The following is a 25,658-nucleotide window of genomic DNA, read 5'->3' as shown; positions in this document are numbered from 1 at the left end:
AAGGCCCCTATCCCATTCCCATCAGTCCCTGCCCCAGTGAGCTTACAGTCTATCACATTCACATGGCCAAGGCTCCATTTGCTGCAGGACACACAGAAGTGTGAATACAGTGCCAACTTCACGTTTCATGCCCCAGAACACATAGCAGTATATAAGTACTAACATGTGCTACATTAGATCAAAACAAAAGCCAGTAAGAGATTGCGCACACAAGTAAATAACGCCAAACATAGCAGCGGTATTCCGCTAAAACGCCAGTAATGAACGCTGGAGGAGGCGCCATGCAGACACAGCCGCCGCTGCTGTGAGGGGAACACGATTCCGGCCGGAGTGCAGGCAGCGGCAGCAGCTGACAGGGCGGAAGGGGCGGGGCTTCGCTATGCAAATCCCTATCCGAGGCCTTTTAAATCCAGCTGCGCCTGCGCAGTGAGGCTAAATCGGGACTTAGTCGGTTACACAATCCGCTGAGTGTCTCTGCCCACTCTCATTCTGCTCTGGCTGCTCTCGGCTCCAGCCGGCTTCTCTCCCTCAGCCGCACCGTACAGCAGGCACCGCGCAGTATCCCCCCCCCATCTCCATTGTACCCACTGTACCTGCTGTCCCACTCCCTAGCCCTCTCTAGCAGCCCCCATTCATTCACCGGAGCCCCCTCCCCTGAGCCCCCTAAGGATGAGTGGGGATCATGTACACAACGACTCGCAGGTAAGCACTTGCCCTGATACCCCTAGCCCCGCTCTGTAAGCCCCAGTCCGGCTGTGAGTGCTGGGGAGAGCGGCCCGGCATTCCTACTGCCCCCCTGCCCGGCCGGGCACTTCTGGGGCCACTTGCAGCTCAGTCTGGGGAAGGACTCAGGGACCCTATAGTACCCCAGCCCTGTAACTACCCCAGCCCTATAACTACCCCAGCCCTGTAACTACCCCAGCCCGGATCCAGGGTAACTAAGCCCACACAATACATAGGGGCCCCCCTGCCCTGATTGCCGGCCGCTCTCTCACTTCCTTGTGTGATTCTCGGCAGAACCCTCACTACTTGGGGAAGGTTCCAAATAGGAACTCACAGCCATTTAATAACTTCCCTTCAGGGTGCCCAACTCTGCTCACTTGGGGCCCCTTAACCCTGCCCTGGGGGGCCCCTTAACCCTGCCCTGGGGGGCCCCTTAACCCTGCCCTGGGGGGCCCCTTAACCCTGCCCTGGGGGGCCCCTTAACCCTGCCCTGGGGGGCCCCTTAACCCTGCCCTGGGGGGCCCCTTAACCCTGCCCTGGGGGGCCCCCTACCCCTGCCTTGGGGGGCCCCCTAACACTACTCAGGGCCACTTGTACTCACTCACTTTCCCTGACCCCCCACATAGTATATAATAAGGATAAAGTATCACCCCAATAACTAAAGGGTAACTTTGCCCCCCTCCTGTCCCAGATTAATTGCTCTAGTGACCCCCCAGCCTTGGCTGTCAGTGGGTTTGCTGTATATGAAGGGGGCAATGGGAGGAATGCTGGAAGTAGGGGTGCACTCCCCCCCCCTGTACCCCCTTTTTGCAATGGTTATTCTCTGGCTAGGGGCTCCTTGCTAGGGGGATGTGGGTGTATAGGCTGCCCCTTTATTATTTCTTATAAACAGAGTGGGGGCCCCCCAAACTGATGATTTTTTTCTCCCCCGCAGATCGAGGCGGATTTTCGGCTAAATGGTGAGTAATTTCGCTATTACCGTGTAGCTGGGAGTGTTGTGTGTGTTTAGGGGTGCGATGTGTGTGAGTTGTGGGGCCCCGGGCCCCTGTTTCCTTCTGCCCCATTCTCCTCCCCCCCTCACTCTCCTTCCTCCTCTAGGAAAGGGCAGACATGGCGTCCTGAGACTAAGTCCCTTTTGCTCGCTAACCGGCCCCTTTGTTCACCTCCAGCCCTGTATATCTCCCGGTTGTGGGGCTCCCAGCCGGCCCCGAACCCCTATATCCCTTCAGCCCGAACCGAGCTGCCTATCGCCAGTGTTCCCCGGCCTGTCGGGCCGCGTTTTCCCTCTCCTTTCCGCGCTTGAAAGTCGCCTTCCAGTCGGTGGGGACTTAGTCTCTGCGCCATTTTCTTTTTCTGTATCTCCCTGTGTGTGAGGCGGTGTGTGTGTGTCTCAGGCTGGGCCTGATATGGCTGCTGCTCGCCGTGCCCTCACACACTCAATAACAGCCTTTCTCTCACACAAAGGCACTTTTAACTCCATTATTCTGTTTCATTTTTTTCAATCTGCCTTATTCTGTGGAGAGAACTGTCTGAAGTGAATGTAAAATAGAGCAAATCCTGTTTGTTGTGTGATTACATGGGACTGAGTGTGGAACTGGGCAGCTCTTGTCTCTGTCACTCACTCACTGGATTATATTCCTATTATTCTCTGCACATCCCTCTGTGTCCCTCTTTGCCACTTTTTGCACATTTTCCAGATTTTATGACCAGTCTGAAGCTGGAGTCCCAAGTGATATTATGTATACTGTGCCAGTCTATATTTGTATTTACTTACAAAGCTCAGTACTAACATTAATGCTATTGTCCTAAACTACTTATAGATATAACTTAGTACAACTATGGGATCCCTTATCCAGATACCTGTTATCCAGAAAGTTCACAATTTCGGAAAGGCCATCTCCCACAGACTCCATTATAAGCAAATAATTCACATTTTTAAAAATGATTTCCTTTTTGTTTGTAATAATAAAACAGAACCCTGTACTTTTCATGATTTGCTTATAATGGAGTTTATGGGAGACGGCCTTCCCGTAATTTGGAACTTTCGGGATAACAGGTTTCCAGAAACCAAGGTAGAGGTATCGGACCGCTTATCCGGAAACCCATTACCCAGAAAGTTGCAAATTGTGGAAAGGCCATCTCCCATATACTCCATTATAAGCAAATAATTAATATTTTTAAAAATGCCTGTACTTGATCCCAACTAAGATATAATTACCCCTTATTGGGGCATAACAGCCCTATTGGGTTTATTTAATGGTTAAATGATTCCCTTTTCTCTGTAATAATAAAACCGTACCTGTACTTGATCCCAACTAAGATATAATTACCCCTTATTGGGGGCAGAACAGCCCTATTGGGTTTATTTAATGGTTAAATGATTCCCTTTTCTCTGTAATAATAAAACTGTACCTGTACTTGATCCCAACTAAGATATAATTACCCCTTATTGGGGGCAGAACAGCCCTATTGGGTTTATTTCATGGTTAAATGATTCCCTTTTCTCTGTAATAATAAAACAGTACCTGTACTTGATCCCAACTAAGATATAATTACCCCTTATTGGGGGCAGAACAGCCCTATTGGGTTTTTTTAATGGTTAAATGATTCCCTTTTCTCTGTAATAATAAAACAGTACCTGTACTTGATCCCTACTAAGATATGATTAATCCTTATTGGAGCTAAAACAAGCCTATTGGGTTTATTTAATGTTTAAATAATTATTTTAGTAGACTTAAGGTATGAGATTTGAATTACAGAAAGACCACTTATGCGTAAAACCCCAGGTCCCGAGCATTCTGGATAACAGGTCCCGTACCTGTACTAATGTTAATGCTATTGTCCTAAACTTTCTATACATATAACTTAGTACAGCTATGGACTCTTTTATTTGGAAACCCATTATCCAGAAAGCATTTCTGTTCTTTCCCATAGTCCCATTTAATCAATCAATTTAGGCTTTGTAATTTTTTTTTTTAATAGCTTATACGTTGTATTTAATAATTACACTTTCATAAATCCATATTGATGGCAAAACTTTTCTGCTGTATTTTCTTTGTTTTTTTTAAGTAGCTTTAAGGCATGGTGTTTGCAATGACAAAAAACCTGGAATACCCGCAGGTTTTGTATAATAGATCCCATATTTGTGTTACCAAAGTTCCTATTTCTTCCTTTAGTTTTACAGTATAAATGCAGGGGTGCAAAAATGGCTACTGAATGGCATTATATAAAATATGGACAAAAGAGACCTGATAAAGGAAAGCTGCTTTTTTTTTTTTTTATAGAAAAGTTGGCAGCCTGTTACTGACTGCGGGGTTCTAATTTTGGGTCTCAACTAGGGTTGTCAAGCTTTCTGAAAAATAATGCCTGCCTGCCTTCCTATGTATTTATATTAATATGACCCCTAGGTTAAGAAACCCTACTGTAGATCATATTTATTGTGTTTAACTTACTGTCCTCTCACTGACCTACAAATGGCTTCCATTCACAGGGCTTGGCTATAAGGGGATTATGGGGATTGTAGTTCAGCTTGAGGACTACTGAAACCTGTGCCCCATAATACTGCGCAAGTATAGATACACACAAGTGAAGTAATCTCTAATAGTTAGTCTTAGTTTAGACAGTATAGTGGTGTGTTCTCCTGTACACTGATAGGGCTAGAGTGGGCCAAATCCAGATATATAGATGTAGGGTCTATTATCTGTAAACCTGTTAAAAAAAAAACAAAAAAAAACAAACAGTACAGGTATGGGACCCTTTATCCAGAATGCTCGGGACCTGGGGTTTTCTGGATAAGGGGTCTTTCTGTAATTCAGATCTCCTACCTTAAGTTTGCAAAAAACATTATTTAAACAGTAATTAAACCAACTAGGATTGTTTTGGCTCCAATAAGGGGTAATTATATCTTAGATGGGATCAAGTACAGGTACTGTTTTATTATTACAGAGAAAAGGGAATCATTTAACCATTAAATAAACCCAATAGGGCTGTTCTGCCCCCAATAAGGGGTAATTATATCTTAGTTGGGATCAAGTACAGGTACTGTTTTATTATTACAGAGAAAAGGGAATCATTTTTAAAAATATGAATTATTTGCTTATAATGGAGTATATGGGAGATGGCCTTTCCATAATTTGCAACTTTCTGGATAATGGGTTTCCGGATAAGCGGTCCGATACCTGTACCTTTGTTTCTGGAAACCTGTTATCCTGAAAGTTCCAAATTATGGGAAGGCCGTCTCCCATATACTCCATTATAAGCAAATCATGAAAAACTTTAATGATTGCTTTTTCTCTGTAATAATAAAACAGTACCTGTACTTGATCCCAACTAAGATATAATTACCCCTTATTGGGGGCAGAACAGCCCTATTGGGTTTATTTAATGGTTAAATGATTTTTTTAGTAGACTTAAGGTATGGAGATCCAAATTATGGAAAGACCCCTCCAGAACATTCTGGATAATGGGTCCCACACCTGTACTTGATATAAATAAGCTTTATTGGAGGCAAAACAATCCTGTTAGGTTTATCATTTTTTTAGTAGACTTAAGGTATGGGGATCCAAATGAAAGACTCATATCCAGAAAACCCCGATCCCAAGCATTTTTAATAACAGATCCCATAACTATATATTATCGCAGGTATTGGGCGTGTTATTTAGAGTTTAGTAAAACCTGGGGTTTTACTAAAGAGAGCTTTCTGTAATTTGGCTCTCTATTTATTTCTACTGATAAGTATTAATGGGGTTATGTAATAAAAGGCACTAAGTTTGCCCAGAAGTAGTAACTAGTTGCAATGGTTTAATGCTCCTGGGCAACCTTAGTGCCATCGGGGTTCCAAAACACAGGCACACGCTGCCGAATTGTTCTGAGGGACCTGAATTTGCAGCCAAAATCTACTTGTGTATAGCCAGCCTTAGGGTAAAAACCCACAAAGCAGCCAGGATAGATCTCTGCTGTCGCTTGCGACAAACCGATCCGAAAAGTCTTTCTACGGGCAACAATAGGAGTCGTCATTGGAAAGCCCTTCGCATCGCTTCTCTTACCAAAGTCGTGTGAAGTTGGCTGCAGGGAGAAACTTGTACAGCTTCAGGTTACCCAAGCAATACGAAGGGCTTTCCACCAGCGACTCCTATTGTTGCGGAAAGAAAGTTGTGGAGCAGTTTGTCGCCAGCGACAGCAGAGATCTGTTGCGGCCAACTTAACCACTTTTTGGGTTTTTACCCTAAGGGTGAAGACACACAGAGCTACTAGTAGCAGTTACTTGTCACGGCTACAAAAATACAGTGCTGATAATTGTCTGTGTGTTTTAGCAGAGGTCATTCTAATTGTCTATTGCACAGGATTTTCTGGTGTTTAGTAGCCGTGATAAGTAGCTGCTACTAAGTAGCTCTGTGTCTTCCTTCTCATTTAGAGTGAAAAGTTAAATGAAAAAAGTTAGGCATCCCCCCCCAGTGATTGTAATCACTTAGCAGAAAACTGCCCTGGCCTGGGGTATCAGCTAACAGGCCTGGGGTATTTCTGCAGATGTTCTTTGGACTATTCTTCTTTCTCTTCTTTTCACCAGGGCGTGGGCATGCACATGAGAGTGAAAACACCGGCTTTTCGTTTATAAGTTTGGCCTTCGCTGTTCTGTGCATGCGCCTGCCCAGACTGAGATGAAAACATGGAAGAATCAAAAGAAGATGGTGCAGAGATTCTTCTGCAGAGATACCCCGCGTCAGTGCAGATTTGAGAGGAGTACCGGCCCAAGGTATCGAGTAAGTTGAAATCACTGGGCCAAAATGGTAGGCATCCCTCATTGATTTAAAATGCTTAACTTCTCCTTTAAATTAAACATTAAATAAACCTAATAGGATTGTTTTGTCACAGATAAGAACTAATGATGGACTCTATGGGAAGATGGCCTTTCTGTAATTCCGGTCTCTCAGATAGGGGATCCCATACCTATAGTAAAGACAGGTTAGCTCGGGGGAAGCTCAAATTATTATTGGGGCCTGTTGCTAAAGCTGCTGCCTTGTGAACCTTTTTGTGGGAAATGTACATACAATCAAGCTGTGTACCCAATAAACAATTTTTTTTTCATCTCTAGTCAGTACTAACAATAAATATCAGTTATGTTTTATACCTGTATGTGTGTAATTGCCTATGTATATCATTTTGTATGCATACATACACATATATATGGAGCTCATGCCCCTATTATGCTGGGCATAAGGGGGAAATGTATGCTGTTGGAAACCCCTTTATCCAGAAGCTCTGAATTACAGGAAGGTCATGTCCCATAGACTCCATTATAATCAAATAATTCACATTTTTAAAAATAATTTCCTTTTTCCCTATAAAAATATCCTAACTAAGATGTATATAATCCTTATTAGAGGTGACATAATCCTATAGGGGTGTCTTTAATGTTAAAATTATTCTCAGTAAACTTAAGGAATGGAGATCCAAATCACGGAAAGATCCCTTATACCAGGGGTCCTCAAACTTTTGATACAGGGGGCCAGTTCACGGTCCCTCAGACTGTTGGGGGGGCCTGACTATAGTTAGTCCTCAAACTATGCGCCCGTCCTCACCCTTGGCTACTACCTGTCTGCCTCAGAGTGGTGCTCAGTGCGTCATTAGCATTGGCCAGTGTGACAGTGACTTGACGTGCTGGGGCCGAGGACCATGCTGAGGCAGACAGGTAGTAGCCAGGGGTGAGGACGCAGTGGGCCGGGTAAATGACCTTGGAGAGCCGTATCCGGCCCGCGGGCCGTAGTTTGAGGACCCCTGCCTTATATGGAAACCCCTGTGTCCCAAGCATTCTGCATGACTGGCCCCTTAAGCTAAATTTCCATTACTAATACAGGAATGTCCAAGTAACATCTCTGCAAGAAAAAATAGAATAAAATATTGCCTAATGAAAGAAAATGGTATTTCAACTTTGCAATATACATTCATTGCTCATGTGCAGTGGTTTTAAAGTTTGTTTGTGATTGTCATTGCTATTAAAAGAAATGTCTGCTGCTTTCTATTCTCTGCCCTGGTGGTTCTGACTTTTACTCAATGTAGCCAGAGCCAGCTGATTAACAGTCTGGCAGGAAGCATGCAAGGCTAACGTCTACTATATTATTCCAAAGGGCAGCAATAGCAAGCATGCAACTGTCTGTCTGCACGCTGGGTCTATTTCTTTTGCAAATAATGTACCTTTATAAAGTTGCTTAGGTGGTCATTTCCTTTTATTAGGCAATTTTTATTTTTGGCTTTACATCCCCCCCCCCCCCCCCCCATTAAGTTGATTCATCGGGTCCTTAGGTGCTGCTGAGATTTGTAGTTAAACAGACACAGGAGCGGTAGATTGCACATTCCCACTAGGTGCATGTAAGGCTGGAAGTCACAACCATTTCAGTATGGAGATCAGACAGAAGGAGGTGGAACTAAGCAGCATGGAATGTAAAAAATATACGTTTCCAACCCTGAAAACTCCATGTATAGTGAGCTTCTACCATCAGAGGCTCCAAGGGCAAGCACATATAAAAGCTTATTGGAGCCTATTCCCGGCCTGTGTTTACCAGCATTGTGGCTGTAGCCATAAGGCTAAAATTTGGGATAGTTAACTGGATATCTTTTCCCTTTGGCCAAAATCCCCGATGCAGAGAATGCACTGATTCAGCCAGAAATGTAACCAAATGGTATAAGTTGAAGTAGACTGTTTGTGCAGGGAACAGGTGTACAACACGGGCCACTCGTTTGGGCAACTCTGGGGTACTGCTAGTACTCATTAATTACCATCAGGAAAGACCAAACTGTCTTAAGCAACTTTTCAATTGGTCTTCATTATCTATTTTTTTTTTTTTTTTTTTTTATAGTTTTCAAATTTTGCCTCCTAACTTTTTGCAACTTTCAAATTGGGTTCACTGACCCAACAGCCAAGAAACTATTACTCTGTGAGGCTACAATTTTATTGTTACTCTTTAAAACTTGTTTTACTATTCAAGCCCTCTCCTATGCATATACAAGTCTCTCATTCAAATAACTCCCTGGTTGCTAAGGTAGTTTGGACCCTAGCAACCAGATAGCTGCTGAAACTGCAAAACAAAAAACTACTGAAAAGAATTCAATTAATTAAAATGAAGACCAGTTGCAATTCGTCTCTACATCATACAACTATTCGATATTTGTAAGTAGTGCCCTTAGTATGGGGATATGAATTAAAGGAAACTCCCAGTCCTTGTAGTGCACAGGTGTGTTACCTGTCTGGGAGTTGTAGGTTATGTGCCTCAGTATGGCAGCCTGCATTCCTTCCTAACTTTCAGTTGACTCCCAATGCTCTGTGCTATTAGTAGCTACTTTGTGTTGTAACCATAAGAGGTAGTACCTTGCTACATTGCATTATAATCTATAGGGGCCTCTCCTATAAATTTGCCCCCTCGTTATCAAGAAGCCATTTAAAAAGAAAAAACAATGGCTCCTATGATGGTTCAGTTGGCTGCTTCCCAAGCAGAAGTATTCCTATCATGGTTATAGGGATATAAAGCTGTTCCCTTCACTAAAGCAGAGCAGGGAATCCCTGGTGTTGCCCATGCAGCAGGCACTTCCTGTCAGAGAGAGGAAGCTGTATGGACCGTACCGTTCAAAAAAGCCATCCCTTCTAATGCTTGTAACACCCCCGAGCCGCACAAGATTGATGAGGAAAGCCATTTCCGCACACCCATTAGCCCACTTGCATATGTTTAGTGGGGTTTTATTTTCTTCCCCTGTGCTGCTGCCATTAATACAGAAAGTGTAACTGTATCCCCCGCTAATGGGTTTTCCCCTCAATCCGAGAGATTTCTGCAAATCAGCTGCTTCTATTTGTGTCTCACCCCTTCTCATGGCTGGGGCAGGTCACGTGAGCGTGTGTTTATATTCAGCGCAAGAGACTGCTGCCCCATAAGCCACTCCAGCCTTGCAACATGTGCCTTCAGGGCCACCCTGGATTTGCTATATAATGGCCCTATTGTGGGTGGAAGGGGGCACTAGACTGTAAGTGCACTAGGGCAGTGATATATAATTTCTCTATAGCAGAGCAGAATATGCTGGACTTGTATATCTGACATTAATAGATACTGGTGTGTGTGTGTGTACACAATCTGTAACTTCTGATTAATGTGCCATTTTTCTGGTATTTTGGGTGGCTTTTCCCTCCCTTGTGTTAATGTAGGAGCATTTATGGACAAATAACCTTCATTATTTAACTTGTTTACCCTGCTCAAGTATTAATGCAGCCCTCTCGAGTGCCTGCGGCAGGGGTATCATGAGGGTTAATTTACATTGATGGCATTTTTTGGATCCATTTTGCCTGAACCTCTCGGATTTCTGTGAATATTATACAACCTGGGAAAATGGGATATATATATATATGTTTTCAGTTCCAGACTGGGATTGAAAATAGTCCCTGGCATTTCAACCACACACAGAGGCCCAAACAGTGCCCCCCCCCCCCAGCCCAATAAATAGTGAGTGTCTATGGCATCTTACAGCAGCCCCTCTGGCATTTGCCTGAACCCACAGATTGCCAGTCTGGGCCTGGGTCCTGGCATTCCCAGTACCCAGAGGCCCAAACAGTCCCCCCAGCCCAATAAATAGTGAGTGTCTATGGCATCTTACAGCAGCCCCTCTGGCATTTGCCTGAACCCACAGATTGCCAGTCTGGGCCTGGGTCCTGGCATTCCAAGTACCCAGAGGCCCAAACAGCCCCCCCCCCCAGCCCAATAAATAGTGACTGTCTATGGCATCTTACAGCAGCCCCTCTGGCATTTGCCTGAACCCACAGATTGCCAGTCTGGTCCTGGGTCCTGGCATTCCAAGTACCCAGAGGCCGAACAGCTCCCCCCAAACCCAATAAATAGTGAGTGTCTATGGCACCTTACAGCAGCCCCTCTGGCATTTGCCTGAATCCACAGATTGCCAGTCTGGACCTGTACATTTTAATAAACCTCTAAATCTATTTAGGGTCACCCAAAGCATTTGTGTATGAAGATCACCATTCATACCCCCTCCACAATCCTATCACACCCCTGGGGCAAGGGGGGTATGGATACTTGGTGCCTTTACATAGCTGGTCCATAGCTTTCTGGGGAATTGACATTCGGAGACAAACATCAGTAGTTTGGGGATTTTTTTGCTCAGTAAGTTGGGGTGTTGTCCTCCTTCTACTCTAAAAAGTATAAAACTGATAAAGCTTAGTTCTAAAAAGGGAAAATAGGAATAGATGCAACACTATATGGCTGAGTTTGCCACAATGTAACTTTGCCTTGATTCTGTAAAGCACTTGGTATCATCCAATAAAGTTTACTAGCGTGGGCATGTAGGCGTGGGAGCTGCGAGTGTAATAGAAGAGATTGGCAGGGAGTGTGGGAAAGGAGGGGGTACCATGAGAGTATTTAGAGCCTCCCCTTTTTTAGTGAGCACTGGGTAAGCTTTCATTCACACTGCTCCGAGGTGTATCCGGCATTGAAATGAACGAAGTGTCATTGACTAAATATGTCTCCCGCGGGGATTGGATAATTATACCCGATGTAAGCAACTGGTTACGGCTTGGAATTTGTGCATTTATCTTCTACTGGCAATGGAACGTTCCTGGAAAGCCGAGCAGGTGGGACGTCTGTTTACCTGATGGGAGCATTATAATGTTTCAATTGCCATGGCTGCTCATCTGGCTTCCACCTGTTTCCCCAAAGGAGGAATCCGGGATTCTGTGCATTCCCTTTACATAGAGTATGTAGGATGTGTTTAGTAGGTAGAAAAGTACATTCTGGGCCTAGGAGGGACTGAGCCCTTAAACATTTGAGATCCCATGGTATTTTTGGGAATGCATACTGGGATCACTGGGAACCACTGCACTGACCCCAAATTCAGACTGTAGGCCTGGTCCTCCTAGTGAGGCCCATATAACTGGCTGGGTGGGGGGGAGGCTAAAGGCTGGTAATGGTGAAATTTGAGGAGAATAATAATAATAATGTGTAACTCAAGCCATTTCTGGTGGCCAGTTGTGATCCCCTGACCTATTGTTTAATGCCATAAATGCCATATTTATTAAGTATACTCAATTACCAAGTATGCTTATTGGCTTAAGGACAATGGCATAGGTAGGTAGTTTTCTCCAACTTGCTTGCACTAGTACAAGGTTCATACTATACAAAGGAAAAGTGAATCAATCAAAATGAACAATCACTTATTTAAATGTTAGGGGAAACGGAACTGCAGTGTTTCAGAGCTTTCCGGATAATGGGTTTGTAAGTAATGGAACCCACAAATTATGGTGCACACAGTCGTAGGGATAATTATCCTTGTGTTTCGTAAGCATTGCTATTTCCCAGTAAGTATATAGAATATACACAAGCTTAGTTATGACTGATTTCCCTGCATAATGTGATGCTGAAGGATGGGGCACCTCAAATGGTTGTAAATACAGAAAACAATAGAACATAATTATAGCGAGCACCTATTAAGTTAAAAAAACATTGGATACCGTTCATTTCTTTCAGACCCATGCCACCCCTCCCAGTGACCCAGTTTGGCAATTGGGGTTGTTATAGAACAATTCTTTAGCCCCAGACAGTCTATTGTCTAATTGCAGGTGGGGACTTCAAAAATCAATAGCTGGGGGCAGTTAAGCTTGCTTGGCCATTTCTGGTAGGTGGCAGTGCCTTCCTGCTGTCAGTCTGCTATTGAAGCTGCTCTGCCCTGTAGGCATGTTCCCTTCCACCCAACGCATTCCGCAAATATCAGCCTGGTAACTGCTCGTTCTCCTGGTTATTAACCCCTAAAACCACAGTCTGCCCTGGAGGAAGTGTTTTTAGCTTTTAAAAAAACAAAACAAATTGTAGTGTATAAATTACAGGCTAAACCTCGTGGTAGCCAGCTTGCCTGTCCCACTTAGCCTGCCAGGGCTGTTTGCTTTATAAAGGGTAACTTGTTTAGTAACTGATTTTTTGTTTTCTCCGGGATTTAGACTCTCATAAACACAAGAAAGACAAAGAACATCGCCACAAAGAACATAAGAAAGACAAAGACCGGGAAAAATCCAAACACAACAACAGGTATGTTCCTACCTTTCCTGAAAGGGCTGCTGACTCCATTAGAAAATCTCACAAGTTAAATTAGTGGGATAGTTATTGATACTGAAGCACTTATACGTTTGTGGGACAGCTAATATAGGGAATCAGGGCCATGTCTAGGCTGTTTATCCATGTAAAAGGTGTCCTGCCTTATAAAATGATTGCTATAAGGATAAGTGGTTATAAAGTGCTGTGTGGCCTTAGCCATCTTTAAGTTTGTAGTAGGAAAATGTACTGCTTGTATGAATAAATACAATATGAAGATAGACAAGGCTAGGATCTGGACTACATATTTAGCACAAACTGTACTTGGCCAGCCGTGTTTCTCTGATGAAAATCTAACAAATTAAAAAAGGAATCTCCTGAGCCCATACATAGACCAGTGCCATCGCAGCAGCTATATGCCCATGAATTGGATGTGGGAGATTTAGTGTTTGCAACCTACAGCTCTTTTTTTCTGTTTTTCCCCTCCAGTGAACACAAGGATCCTTCAGAAAAGAAGCATAAAGACAAACACAAAAACAATGACAAACATCGGGAAAAGGATGGCGAGAAACACAGAGAAAAAGATGGGGAGAAACACAGGGACAAAAATGGCGAGAAACACGATAAGCATCGAGAGAAAGATGGCGAGAAACATAAAGATGGAGAGAAACACAAAGAGAAAGATGCTGAGAAGCATAGAGATGGAGAAAAGCATAAAGATAAACACAGAGATAAAGATCGGGAGAAGAGAAAAGAAGAAAAGGTGAGGCTGTCATCTCCATTAAGGTGGCCACACACGTGGCGATTTGGGATGGTCGCACGAAAGATCGTTCAATCAGCCACTAACTGTTCAGAGCTGAAACGGCAGATAAGGTGGTAGAAACAATAGGATTTCTACCTCCTTCTGCCGATTCAGCTCTGATGGCAGAACTTGCTCAGGCTCCTTCTATGGCGCCCGATCAAAATCTTTTAACCGGTCCGATCGGCGAGTTGACCGATATATCAGCAGCCTCCTGCGATATTGGTCGACTCGCCGACTTGCCATACACGCACCGAATATCATACAAAACGAGGTTTTGAGGACCTCCTGCACTCATATTTATTGTATTCACTATGACCAGTATCACTGTTTAACCTGACTGCTTTTATCTCTTGCAGATGAAATCTTCCAGCGGCAGTGTTAAAGTGAAAAAAGCAAATGGTTTCTCTAGGTAAAGGCAATGGGTCGGTAGAGCAAATATACTGCCACTGGGTGCGGAGTTTCTCTTATTGAACACCCTGCTTCTTCTCTTCTAGTCCTGTGCGGGTTAAAGATGAGCCAGAAGATGACGGCTTCCACATGTCCCCCAAGGAAAATAAGGCAATGAAGAGGCCAAGAGACGATGAGTACGTGAGCAGGGAATGGTTAGAATGGTGAAGGGAGTAGGTTGTCCACCTACTACTGCACTTGTATTCCTCTCATCCAAGATTAATAGCCGCAGTCTTAATAGAATGAGTTGGAATAAATGTCATCAACCTACTCTGCCATATTGCTTGCTTCAGATATTCCGGAGTTATTCTATATAGGTAATATATAAGGAGGGAATACACTAGACAATCTAAGTCTTGGCACAAAGCTGGCCTTTCCAAAGGGCATTTAACAGCCTGGCCTTGAGTTTCACAAACTGTATTGTACTGTGACTGTGTAAGATATGACAGTGTCCAGCCAATAGCTTACATATAACTGAAGCAGTGTGTATGTGGTTTTTACCCCCACCCTCTTTTATTAGAATGAAACTCTGCCCACACAAAATGTTGTCATGTAGCAGATCATAAAGCAGAACTGCCCTAAAGTTTTCCTGTGGGTGCTGATTTTACCTACTGTGTCATTCTGGTTTTAGTGAGGATTACAAACCTAAGAAGATCAAATCTGAAGATGAGAAAAAAGGGAAGAAGCGGAAGCAGGAGGAAGAGGTGAGGTCTATTGCGGAGTAACTAAGGGGCATATTATCCTTTGTAGGCCAGCATCACCAATTTATGCCCCTAAGTGTCCATCTGGTTGGTTGTTTAGGAAGCAGTTTAAAAACATAGTTTCCCTTCACAGGATATTAAGCCCAAGAAAAAAAGTAAGGGCAAAGGCAACGAGGGGGAAGTGAAGAAGAAAAAAGTAAAAAAGGAGGAGGAAGAGAAGTGGAAATGGTAACCGCTTCGTGCCGTGCGTTATTGTATTTTATGGACTGTACAGCATTTCTTCCATTTCTAACACTTCTAACTCCTATAGGTGGGAGGAGGAGCGGCATGCTGATGGCATTAAGTGGAAATTCTTGGAACATAAAGGACCAGTGTTTGCTCCCCCCTATGAACCTCTCCCTGACAATGTGAAATTTTACTATGATGGTAAGTGGCTCTGCAGTATTCCCAGGTGTCCCCGTGCCTTCAGGTACCAGCTTTGCTTTTGTACTTGCTGTTAATAAACCACTTACCTATACAACCCCCTTGCTGGTAGAATAATTGGGAATAAACCCCTGGCCCTTCATATCTGCAGAGGATGGTGAATATATTCAAATGGGCCTTTATCCTTATATCTTCTGCTCGCTGCAGGTAATCTTGTAAAGCTCAGCCCAAAAGCCGAAGAAGTGGCCACGTTCTTTGCAAAAATGTTAGACCACGAGTACACTACTAAGGATATCTTTCGGAAGAACTTCTTCAAAGACTGGAAAAAGGTAGTTTTTTTTTTTTTTTTTTTCTTTGTTTGATTTAATCCCTAACTCTTTGAATCTGTCCAACTAATTCAACCGACTTCCTGGCCGCTTTCAGGAGATGACAGCCGACGAAAGAAACCTAATCACCAACCTGGGCAAATGCGACTTCAACGCGATGAGCCAGTACTTTAAAGAGCAATCGGAAGCGAGGAAAAACATGACAAAGGAAGAGAAGCAGGTGCTTAACCTTGAGAAATTGAGTTTTGCTCAGTAATGCAGAACAATTAGCTGCTATGGGTTCTAGTCGATAATAGGTCAGACAAGGGATTTTGGGCCTCATTTCTTTTATTCCTGCTACAGAAAATCAAAGAAGAGAATGAGCGGTTACTGCAGGAGTACGGCTTTTGTGTCATGGACAACCACAGGGAACGTATTGCTAACTTCCGCATAGAACCTCCCGGCCTGTTCAGGGGCAGAGGAGATCACCCCAAGATGGGCAAACTTAAGAAGAGGATAATGCCGGAAGACATCATCATCAACTGCAGCAAGTATGTAAAAACCCAGCAATACCAATTTGTGTTCATGTACCTTGTGTGTTTGGAATGTAGGAATTTTTTTTATTATCACTTCCCCCACCCCCCTTGATTTTAGAGACTCAAAATATCCTGTTGCTCCTGCTGGTCACAAGTGGAAAGAGGTTCGGCATGACGGCAAGGTTACATGGCTGGTATCATGGACAGAAAACATTCAGGGTTCCATCAAATACATCATGCTCAACCCTAGCTCCCGAATCAAGGTAAATAGATAATTATGGGCAGCCTGGCCACTAAGGCACTTCTGTTGTTGCTTTATATCCTAATGGAAATGGATCTAGAAAATTGAATTCCTGCAACTAACAATTCCTGTTTGCCTTTCAGGGTGAGAAGGACTGGCAGAAGTACGAGACTGCCCGAAGGCTCAAGATGTGTGTTGAAAAGATCCGCAATACTTACAAAGAGGACTGGAAGTCCAAAGAGATGAAAGTCCGACAGAGAGCAGTAGCGCTCTACTTTATAGATAAGGTGAGGCCCTTTTGTGTTTGATAGATACAAAACTGCGTTTGGTCTTGCATGTGTCTACTCGGCCCATCAACACTGCTAAACTATTAGGATATATAACAAAGGTCAAGGGTGGGTTTCAACAACCCATCCCGTGAACCTGTCTGATTGCAGATGATACTGTCTGCTGTTCTAAATGGGATGATGGGAAGTGGCCATGCATGTTTATTGCAACTAGTACAGTATACACTGCTTGTTGTGTCCTAAGGAGGTATGGGTCAGGTCATCTAGGCAGGCCTGCAACTAAACTAGATATTTTTGCAGTCCAAGGATTATCCCAGACAGCAGAGGCTATTCCTGAAGTAGTCACTGTATAGGCTGTATGCCTTCCCATTTTGTGGAATTCTTTCTTGTGACCCTAAGCTATTCCAGGAGTGCTGCTGGCCTGGCATTACTTACCCCCCCCCCCCCATGTTTGTATGTTTCACCTTAGCTTGTATCCTAATTCTACCCACCAAATCAATCCTTTTCAGCTTGCATTGAGAGCTGGCAACGAAAAGGAAGAGGGAGAAACAGCAGATACTGTAGGTTGTTGCTCCTTGCGAGTGGAGCACATCAATCTCTTCCAAGAGTTGGACGGCCAAGAGTTTGTGGTAGAGTTCGACTTCCCGGGTAAAGATTCCATCCGCTACTACAACAAAGTGCCAGTGGAGAAAAGGGTAAGTATACGGAGTTGCATTTCTAAATTTGTTTAGCTGAAAAATCTCCCCAATAAACATGGAAGGAAGCTGTGACTTTATGTACTAAAATTTTCCTTCTCTGGTGCTCTGCTCAGGTTTTCAAAAATCTTCAGCTCTTCATGGAAAACAAGCAGCCTGACGACGACCTGTTTGACAGACTCAACGTATGTAGATTTGACTTTGGACATTCAGGATTTTTCTGTAAACCTGCCTAGGACATATGAAGGTTTATGTCTTTTTATATCCCTTCTTTCAGACAAGCATTTTGAACAAGCACCTTCAGGACCTGATGGAGGGACTAACAGCCAAAGTATTCAGAACATATAACGCCTCCATCACCCTGCAGCAACAACTAAACGAACTCACTAACGGTAAGGCCCCTTTCTTACCCTACGTGGGCTGTAACTAGCGGGGGGTGTCTTATTAATACGTTTCTAAATAAATGTTCTATTGTGTTCTTAAAGATGGCATTATTATATTCCTCTGTCAGCTTGCTCATGAGTCCTGTTGTGACACTCTTCAGGTACAGGTATAGGATTTATTATTCAGAGTAGTTGGGACCTGGGGTTTTCTGGATAAGGGATCTTTCTGTAATGTCTATCTCTATACCTTGTCTTCTAAAAAAAATTGTAATCATTAAATAAACTCACCAAAATGGATTCATACAGCTTCGTTTGGAGCTTAGAAGCTACGGTTGTGTTTTTACAGAGAAAAACGTAATTTTAAAAACTAAAATTTTTGCCTTAAACTGAGTCTATGGGAGATGACCTTTCCTGTATTGGATTTCCAAATAACTGATCCTATATCTGTATTCCTATAATCTGACGTCTGAGAACCCTTTATGTATAACTGCTTGTGTAATAGTATTTTGGCTTGTTTCAGGTGATGACAATGTTCCCGCCAAGATCTTGTCCTACAACCGTGCCAACAGAGCCGTCGCCATCCTGTGTAACCATCAGCGAGCCCCTCCTAAAACGTTTGAGAAATCCATGATGAACCTACAGGGAAAGGTGAAGTTTGTGAATGTTTGGGTTAAAACCCTCTGTCTGTAAAGCTGGTGCCACCTACACAAGGGCACCAGATTGGTTACATAGGGTCCCTCCCTTTGGGTGGGGGGGGGGTGTATACTCACTGCCAGGGCAAAGGCACTTTGGGTGTTCTGATAACTCTTAAATATAATTAAGGCCTGACACATTTTCATTTGTCAAGTCAAGCCTTTTTTTTTTTTTTTTTTTGAGATGAAAGGATATGGTCTGAGCGAAATGAATCTGCAGCGTGACCGTTATTTGTGACGTTTAGCTCTGATGCCTGAAATGCACCTTTTAACTTTGCTTGTGTTTTGGGTTTTAGATCGATGCAAAGAAGGATCAGTTGATGGACGCCCGGCGAGAGTTAAAGAGCGCAAAAGCAGATGCCAAGGTCAAGCGGGATGAAAAATCAAAAAAGTAAGAGATAGCAAAATACGGTTTATTAGTACCACACCTTTAGGGCTACTAAACTGAAAATCATTATTGTAGCACTTCATTATTTTTAGCACTTTTATATTCCTATGTAAGCTTGCTCGTGCCACGAGTCTCGGTGAGACGGCAGGAGCAATTGCTTGTGCCAGTGGTATAGTAAGGGAGCAAGTGCCTGCGTGCTGTGGCAGCATGATCGACTTTCTGCAGAATGGAGAAACTGGATTACGCAACCACTGCAGTTCGCATGTGTTTTTAATAGCTAAGGTTTACATTGAACTTCTTTATCGGGCTCTGTATGCTTTTGTTGTTGTTTTGTGTGTGTGTACACACACTGGGAACTGATTACACTTTTATACCCACAGGCTTGTGGAAAGCAAAAAGAAAGCTGTACAGAGGGTAGAAGAGCAACTAATGAAGTTGGAGGTTCAGGCCACAGACAGAGAAGAGAACAAACAGATTGCTCTTGGAACCTCCAAACTCAACTACCTGGATCCCAGAATCTCTGTGGCATGGTACGCCTCCTCCTCCTCCAACGTAAACCCTCAGTGTCACTCATAGAATGCTGGGAAGCCATGAACGACTTATGTTGTATATTGTACATTTATATCTGTGTCTGACTCAGGCAACAAGGGGAACTTCTATTACACATTCATATTATCTCTTGATATTAGTCGTGTAAAAACTGCTAATGACATGCAATTGTTAATCAATTTTTACTCTAAGGCACCTATAGGGAAATCATTACTATTATTGCAATAAATGGTAGGGGACCCTATGCCACCCACAGCAGGAGGGAATGTGATGAAAGTGTATAAAAGTAATTATAATACTTGTCGTTAACCCTACTGTAGTTTATATAAACCAAGCTGCTGTGTAGCCCCGGGGGCAGCCATTCAAAGGAGAAAAGGCACAGGTTAATTTGCAGATAACAGATAAAACACTATTGTATTCTACAGAGTTTATCTGTTATCTGCTATGTAACCTGTGCCTTTTCTCCAGCTTAAAGGAACCGTAACACCAAAAAATCAAAGTGTATAAAAGGAACTACAGTATAATGTACTGTTGCCCTGCACTGGTGCAACTGGTGTATTTGCTTTAGAAACATTACTATAGTTTAGTAAATGAAGCTGCTGTGTAGCCATGGGGGCAGCCATTTAAAAGAGAAAAGGCACAGGTTACATAGCAGATAACAATACAATGGTGTTTTATCTGTTATCTGCTATGTAACCTGTGCCTTTTCTCCTTTTCTCAGCTTGAATGGCTGCCCCCATGGCTACACAGCAGCTTTTTATATAAACTATAGAAGTGTTTCTGAAGCAAATGTGCAAATTTTTACCAGTGCAGGGCAACAGTGCATTGTATTATGATTACTTAAAAACATTTTTATTTTTTGGTGTTACTGTTTCTTTAAATGGCTGCCCCCATGGCTACACAGCAGCTTATTTATTTAAACTATAGTTTAGTTTGCAGTCAAGAAATAAGTTCATTCATTTCCTATTAGACAGACCACATGTGCTGTAAGGGCTCTGGCACACGGGGAGATTAGTCGCCCGCAACAAATCTCCCCGAATTGCCATCCCACCGGCGAAAATGTAAGTCGCCGGTGGGATGGCACACGCTGCGCCAGGCGATTTCGGCAAATTGCCGAAGTTGCCTCGTGAGGCATTTTCGGTGATTTGAGGAAATTGCGCCGCCGCGTGTGCCATCCCACCGGCGACTTACATTTTCGCCGGTGGGATGGCAACTCGGGGAGATTAGTCGCGGGCGACTAATCTCCCCGTGTGCCAGAGCCCTAAGGCAGCATTTTCCTATAAAGTTGCGAGCTATTTGTTGCCTAATCCAAAATTCATTAACTTCATTGCCTAAATCTTTATTTTTTTTTTCCCCCCACACAGGTGTAAAAAATACGGTATTCCTATTGAAAAAATCTACAACAAAACCCAGAGAGAAAAGTTTGCTTGGGCCCTTGATATGGCGGATGAGGACTTTGCATTTTAATGCAGAACACAATTGGGTTTTTCTTAATTTTATTGTTATTTTAAGCCTGGATGTCACCTCGGAATGGCGACTTTTAGGGAACTGTGAGCCTTACTTTTTATCAACTGAATTTTAATTATGAAAATTTTTTGTTTTGTTTTTTGGTTAAGCTGGGAAGGGGATATGTACAGATTAAGGGAAGCGGCCTGAGAAAAATCCCTCCCCCACACCTGATGGAAAAATGGAATTGGGGGGCGACTGAACATTCTCCCCAAGCTGCCTTTTGTATTGTCCCATGGACATTTAGTATATAAACGGATCACGTAGAATATGGCAACGTTTAAAAAAAATCTTCGGGGGGGGGGGGGGGGGGAGGTTTGTATGTAAGCTCACTGAAAACATTGCAGATTGTGTTCTAGAGGCTGTACAGAATTTACAAGAAAAACATGCATTTCATTTTTGTTTCTGTTCTAAAATAGCATCTATTTTAATGGGGAAATAATTTCTGCTCATATCCCCTTACCCTGATTATTTTTATTTTCTTGTTCTGCTGATCGATGAGCTTGTCTTGCTGGCAGCTGAGGGGTTAACTTAACTCTCTCCTATCCACCAACCTCGATGCAAAGATTCCGACCAATCATTGAATTTCTGTTTTGCCCATTCAGAAGGTGACTTACAATGTGACCCTTTTTTTTTTTTTTTTTCTCTCTCCTTCCTTCGGATATCCAGTGGAAGAAAGGCGGAAGTTTATATTTTTGTTTTTAGAAATGTGAATTTTTTTTTTTTCTCTTTTTTTAATTATTTTAACTATTTAAACGTTTTAATGTTTGGTAGCATAAAAAAAAAAAAATGAAAAGAGATTTCACTGACAAAAGAACATCTTTGATTTGAATATGTGGAAATGGGGGGGATGGGATTATCCCTTGAACTGCAATGGAGACCAAAAAGAGAGCTGTGGGTGAGGGAGGCTCCTGCTGCATGCTGGGTAATAATCCCACTGACACCAGTACTGTTACAGCAGAGGCTTATGTGGAGCTCAGAGACCCCTCCCCCCTCACGCGTTAAGGGAAACTAAACTGTAGCTTAGCGAATAACCCCAATTTTAAAGGTCAAAATAACGACTGGTGGATTTGTTTTGCGTATAAAGAACCTATAAAGGCAATTGGAATGGAAGACCTTTGTCTGGAAGAATAAGAGAAATGTGTAAAAAGAATTTTAATGTGAATTATTATTTTTTTTGCCTAGAATCCTCGCTTAGTTTTGATTCTTGGATCAATTCCGAAGTGTTCAGAGCAGTCTCTTTTCCCTTGGACATTTTTCCCCCTTTTATCTTCTATTTTTATCATGAATTTGCCATTAATGGAGTGTAGGTTATTTAAAATAAAACCCTACAACTTGCACGTTTGGTGTTTGTGTCATCTTTCCTGTGTCTCAAAGCCACTGGCCGGCCCCCTGTGGGGCAACACAGCCATGCGAGGGGTCCCCCTGCACCTTCCCAGGGGTAAATAATACTATCTAACTATTAAAGGGCAGTCTAGCCAACATTTTCCTCATACTAAAGAGCCCCACACAACACAGAAACCCCTAATATATGATCAATGTAATCTATTCCTTCAAAAAGTATGAATAAATACAATTTTATATGCTGAAGTCCAGCTGCAAAACAGCATCATTTGGAATCCTGGCAGGGGAGGAGGGACTAAAACATTGATGTTGCAGAATTTCCACAGCTTACAGACAGCATGCAGGAACTACATAACCCACAATGCATTGCACTAATGTTCCTTTCATTATTGACATCATATGAGCAGGGAATTGTGGGATGGGGAGGAGGCAGGCTGAGGACAGGCGACTACTGTTACATTTTATTTGAGTCTTAAGGTTGTCAGCCAGATCAGCAGGGGGCGGGGCTTAGGGAACTGTTCCAAACCATAGAATTAAAAATCATGAAATGGCTGCAAGTCGTAAATGTTGTATATTGCAAAGGTGTTTAAAATTCTGTTTACTTTTCAAAAGGCTTAAGTTGTCGTTGGTAGAGTTCCCGTTTTTGGGTAAATAGTGGGGTGGGGGGTAATTTTAGGACTTACAGAGGGGGTTCTGTTTTGGTTTAAACCTGAGCTCACGCTATATGCCCAGCAGTGCCCATGTTATTATGCAATGTTGTATAATCTCTGCCCCTGTTCTCCAGCTGTTTCCATGCAGAGCTCCCCGGTGCCCAGAGCAGCCATTCAGCAGTTGGATTATACCGTGATACCAAAAAGCTGTAGAGGTCTGTGGGCAGGCTGAGGGCTGTAGAGCCGTTACACTTGTGCACTTTGCCTCAAGCACCTACTGTTTTCAGTCCTGATTCATTGTTTGGCTTAAACACCAATAACAGTTAAACATCGGAGGTGAGCGCCACTGGTTCTATTGTAGGCAAGTTAGGACAGTATTGTTCTAATTACTATTTTCTGACTAATGTCAAAACAGTCCGCCATCACAGCCTTTCGTTTTCACTAACCTAATTTGCCATGGACTAACCCAAGCTGCTGATCAGTTGCTAAGGGTTACTTATAGGACTAAGTCAGTGAGAAATGTTTAAGTTTGCAAAATAATCTTTTTTTCTTTGTAAGGTGCTGATGAAGAAAAACTATGATGCAGGGATAGACTGGTGGGCTTTAGGCCATGTGCTATTCTCACTGGCCACTTGCAGAATGCCATTTTATTGTGGAAAAGATCAAGAGCGACGCATTAATGCCATTCTGCACGACCCACCCGACTATCCTATTTGCATCAACAGTAGGATAAAGGATCTCCTGCAAAAGGTGGGTGTGAGCACTTATACAGAGGGGCTCCAAGAAAGTATTGGGTCACAGGCAGCTCCCAGGCCTCCAGCTAAACAACAAGCAATTTGTATCAGGGCAGTTTTAAAGTGGAAAGTTTATTTGAGTAATTAAGTTAAATTGTCCACTGCCTCATTTTCTTGGCCCTAATGTAATTACAAGGTTAACCTTGAGTAACTATAGAGGAGCAAACCCCCAACAGTTGGGGGGCATGGGGTTAAAAGGGGCTCAGGATTAAAGCATGGGTAACTCATGATTTCACAGGACACACAGAAAACCGCAGGAGCCCCACAATGCTGCGCAGATCACGTGCCCCCTGTGATATTGTGTATCTCTGGGAGGGGAGAGGCTTGTGTTGATTAAAATGACTCTTAATGCTTTTCCTATAGCTGCTAGAGAAGGACCCCACAAAGCGTCTTGGGGTGAACGGAAACATCCAAGAACATCCAGTCTTTAGAAACATCGACTGGGCAGCAGTGGAAATCCAAAAGTTAAAACCTCCTCCACGTTCATAAGCTGTAAGTAATAACTGGGTTAAAAGGAGCATCTCAGTGTCTATTAAAATCAAGAGAAAGTCACCAATGGGATGGGAACACTTACTCTATACGGGTCGTGTATTAATGCTGGGCACTAGCGCCATGCTCGCTACTGGGTACAAATGATCATGCATGGCGCTTGCATCCAAAATCAGGCCTGTTAAACACAGCAAATGCAAGGCATTGTGGGCATCAGAGTTACTATTCCTAGTGATTTTTTCCTAATGTTGAAACGTTACAATCCAACTAAAATAATGCTGTTCTTGTTTAGTGATCAGCACCAAAGGAGTCACTGTCATTCTTGAAGGAACTGAATCCCAACATCGATTCAGGTCTCATCAAAAGCCTTCAAGAAGTTTCCCATGTGAGTGACAGCTGGCAGGGCCAACCAGCAACATGAAGCTTTAGCACCATGTGCTTCCAACACCTGGCCCCCCCTTCAGCTCAGATTCCAGCCCTTTCCCCGGATCTATACCAGGCCCTACCATCAGCAGCTCAGCCACTGACTCCATCTGCAGTGTGACCATCCCCTCCTTCTTCAGCCCTACCAACGGCTTCATCTGCTTCCCTTCCAGCGACTGCACAAACGGCGCTACAAGTAATATCCTTATGTCATCTACAGCGCCGAGATCTCCAGCCCTCCCGTTAGATCCAGCTCTCTTCGGCTGAAGAGAGCTTCATAAATAGGATGTAGACTATAGAAGTTATATAAGTTGATAGTATTAATATAATAAATATTAGTTTGTATGATCCAGGGACTTGTCCGGCTGCCAGATTTGGAGTCGGGAAGGAATTTTTTTCCCCCATTCTCCGGCTGGAGCAATGGGGTTTTTTTCTCCTTCCTCTGGATACAATAGAAAATAGGATTTAGCACATATATGTATTTATATAAATATATAATATTATATAATAATAGGTTTGATATAAAGTTAATAAATACTAGTAGACATTAAACATAACTTTTTCTTAAACAACTAGAATTATAATAAAGTAGAATAAACAGTAACAGTTCAATATATATTTATAATAAGATGTTATAGATAAACAGATAATAATAAGATGTTATAATAATATAAAAATATGTTATAGATAAATAGACAGACAATAATAAGATGTTATAATGATATAAAAGGATATAACATAAAACATACCATAGAATAAACATGTACTTTATTAATAGGGATAAGGTGGCCATACACGAGCATGTCGCCAAGCGAGCGGATCTTCCCCCGATATCCCCACCTACGGGTGGGCGATATCTGGGAGCATTTAGGTAAAAAAAAAAAATAATCCGATCGTTTGGCCCTGGGGCCAAACGATCGGATTATGTGGGCGGCAATGGGGCAGTCGGATCGGGGACCGCATCAACAAGCCGATGCGGTCCCCGATCCGACCAGATTTTCTAACCTGGCCGATCAAGATCTGGCCAATTTCAGGCCAGATATCGGTCGGCCAGGCCGCTCTGCTCTCCCCATACACTGGCCGATTAGCTGCCGAATCGGTCCAAGGGACCGATATCGGCAGCTATAGTCAGCCCGTGTATGCGGACCTATAGACTTAGAATAAAAAAGACAATAGAAATTAGGGATAAATGAAGTAGATAAATAATAT

At 43.1% G+C, this 25,658-nt stretch overlaps 1 protein-coding gene across 1 annotated transcript; it reads left to right on the top strand.

The window, feature by feature from the left end:
* Nucleotides 1–429: 429 nt before the first annotated feature.
* Nucleotides 430–22,089, top strand: top1.1 (DNA topoisomerase I, gene 1). Its single transcript, XM_002932872.5, has 21 exons — nucleotides 430–702; nucleotides 1,658–1,682; nucleotides 12,704–12,791; nucleotides 13,284–13,557; nucleotides 13,953–14,005; nucleotides 14,091–14,180; nucleotides 14,675–14,747; nucleotides 14,878–14,972; nucleotides 15,055–15,170; nucleotides 15,375–15,496; nucleotides 15,591–15,713; nucleotides 15,836–16,023; nucleotides 16,127–16,271; nucleotides 16,393–16,536; nucleotides 17,046–17,231; nucleotides 17,348–17,416; nucleotides 17,509–17,623; nucleotides 18,135–18,262; nucleotides 18,603–18,697; nucleotides 19,075–19,224; nucleotides 20,608–22,089. The coding sequence occupies exons 1-21, from the start codon at nucleotides 670–672 to the stop codon at nucleotides 20,708–20,710; spliced, it is 2,415 nt and encodes an 804-aa protein (XP_002932918.2). The 5' UTR covers nucleotides 430–669; the 3' UTR covers nucleotides 20,711–22,089.
* The last annotated feature ends 3,569 nt before the right edge of the window (nucleotides 22,090–25,658 follow it).

This window comes from Xenopus tropicalis, chromosome 10, assembly GCF_000004195.4.
Source record: "Xenopus tropicalis strain Nigerian chromosome 10, UCB_Xtro_10.0, whole genome shotgun sequence".
Classification (NCBI taxonomy): domain Eukaryota; kingdom Metazoa; phylum Chordata; class Amphibia; order Anura; family Pipidae; genus Xenopus; species Xenopus tropicalis.
This window is presented reverse-complemented; position numbering and strand designations above follow the sequence as displayed.

Coding starts and splice junctions, on each gene's coding strand:
- top1.1 (XM_002932872.5), top strand. CDS start 670: ATGAGTGGGGATCATGTACACAACGACTCGCAG. Junction 16,024..16,126: donor ATCATCATCAACTGCAGCAA/GTATGTAAAAAC, acceptor CCTTGATTTTAG/AGACTCAAAATATCCTGTTG. Junction 17,624..18,134: donor ACTAAACGAACTCACTAACG/GTAAGGCCCCTT, acceptor GGCTTGTTTCAG/GTGATGACAATGTTCCCGCC.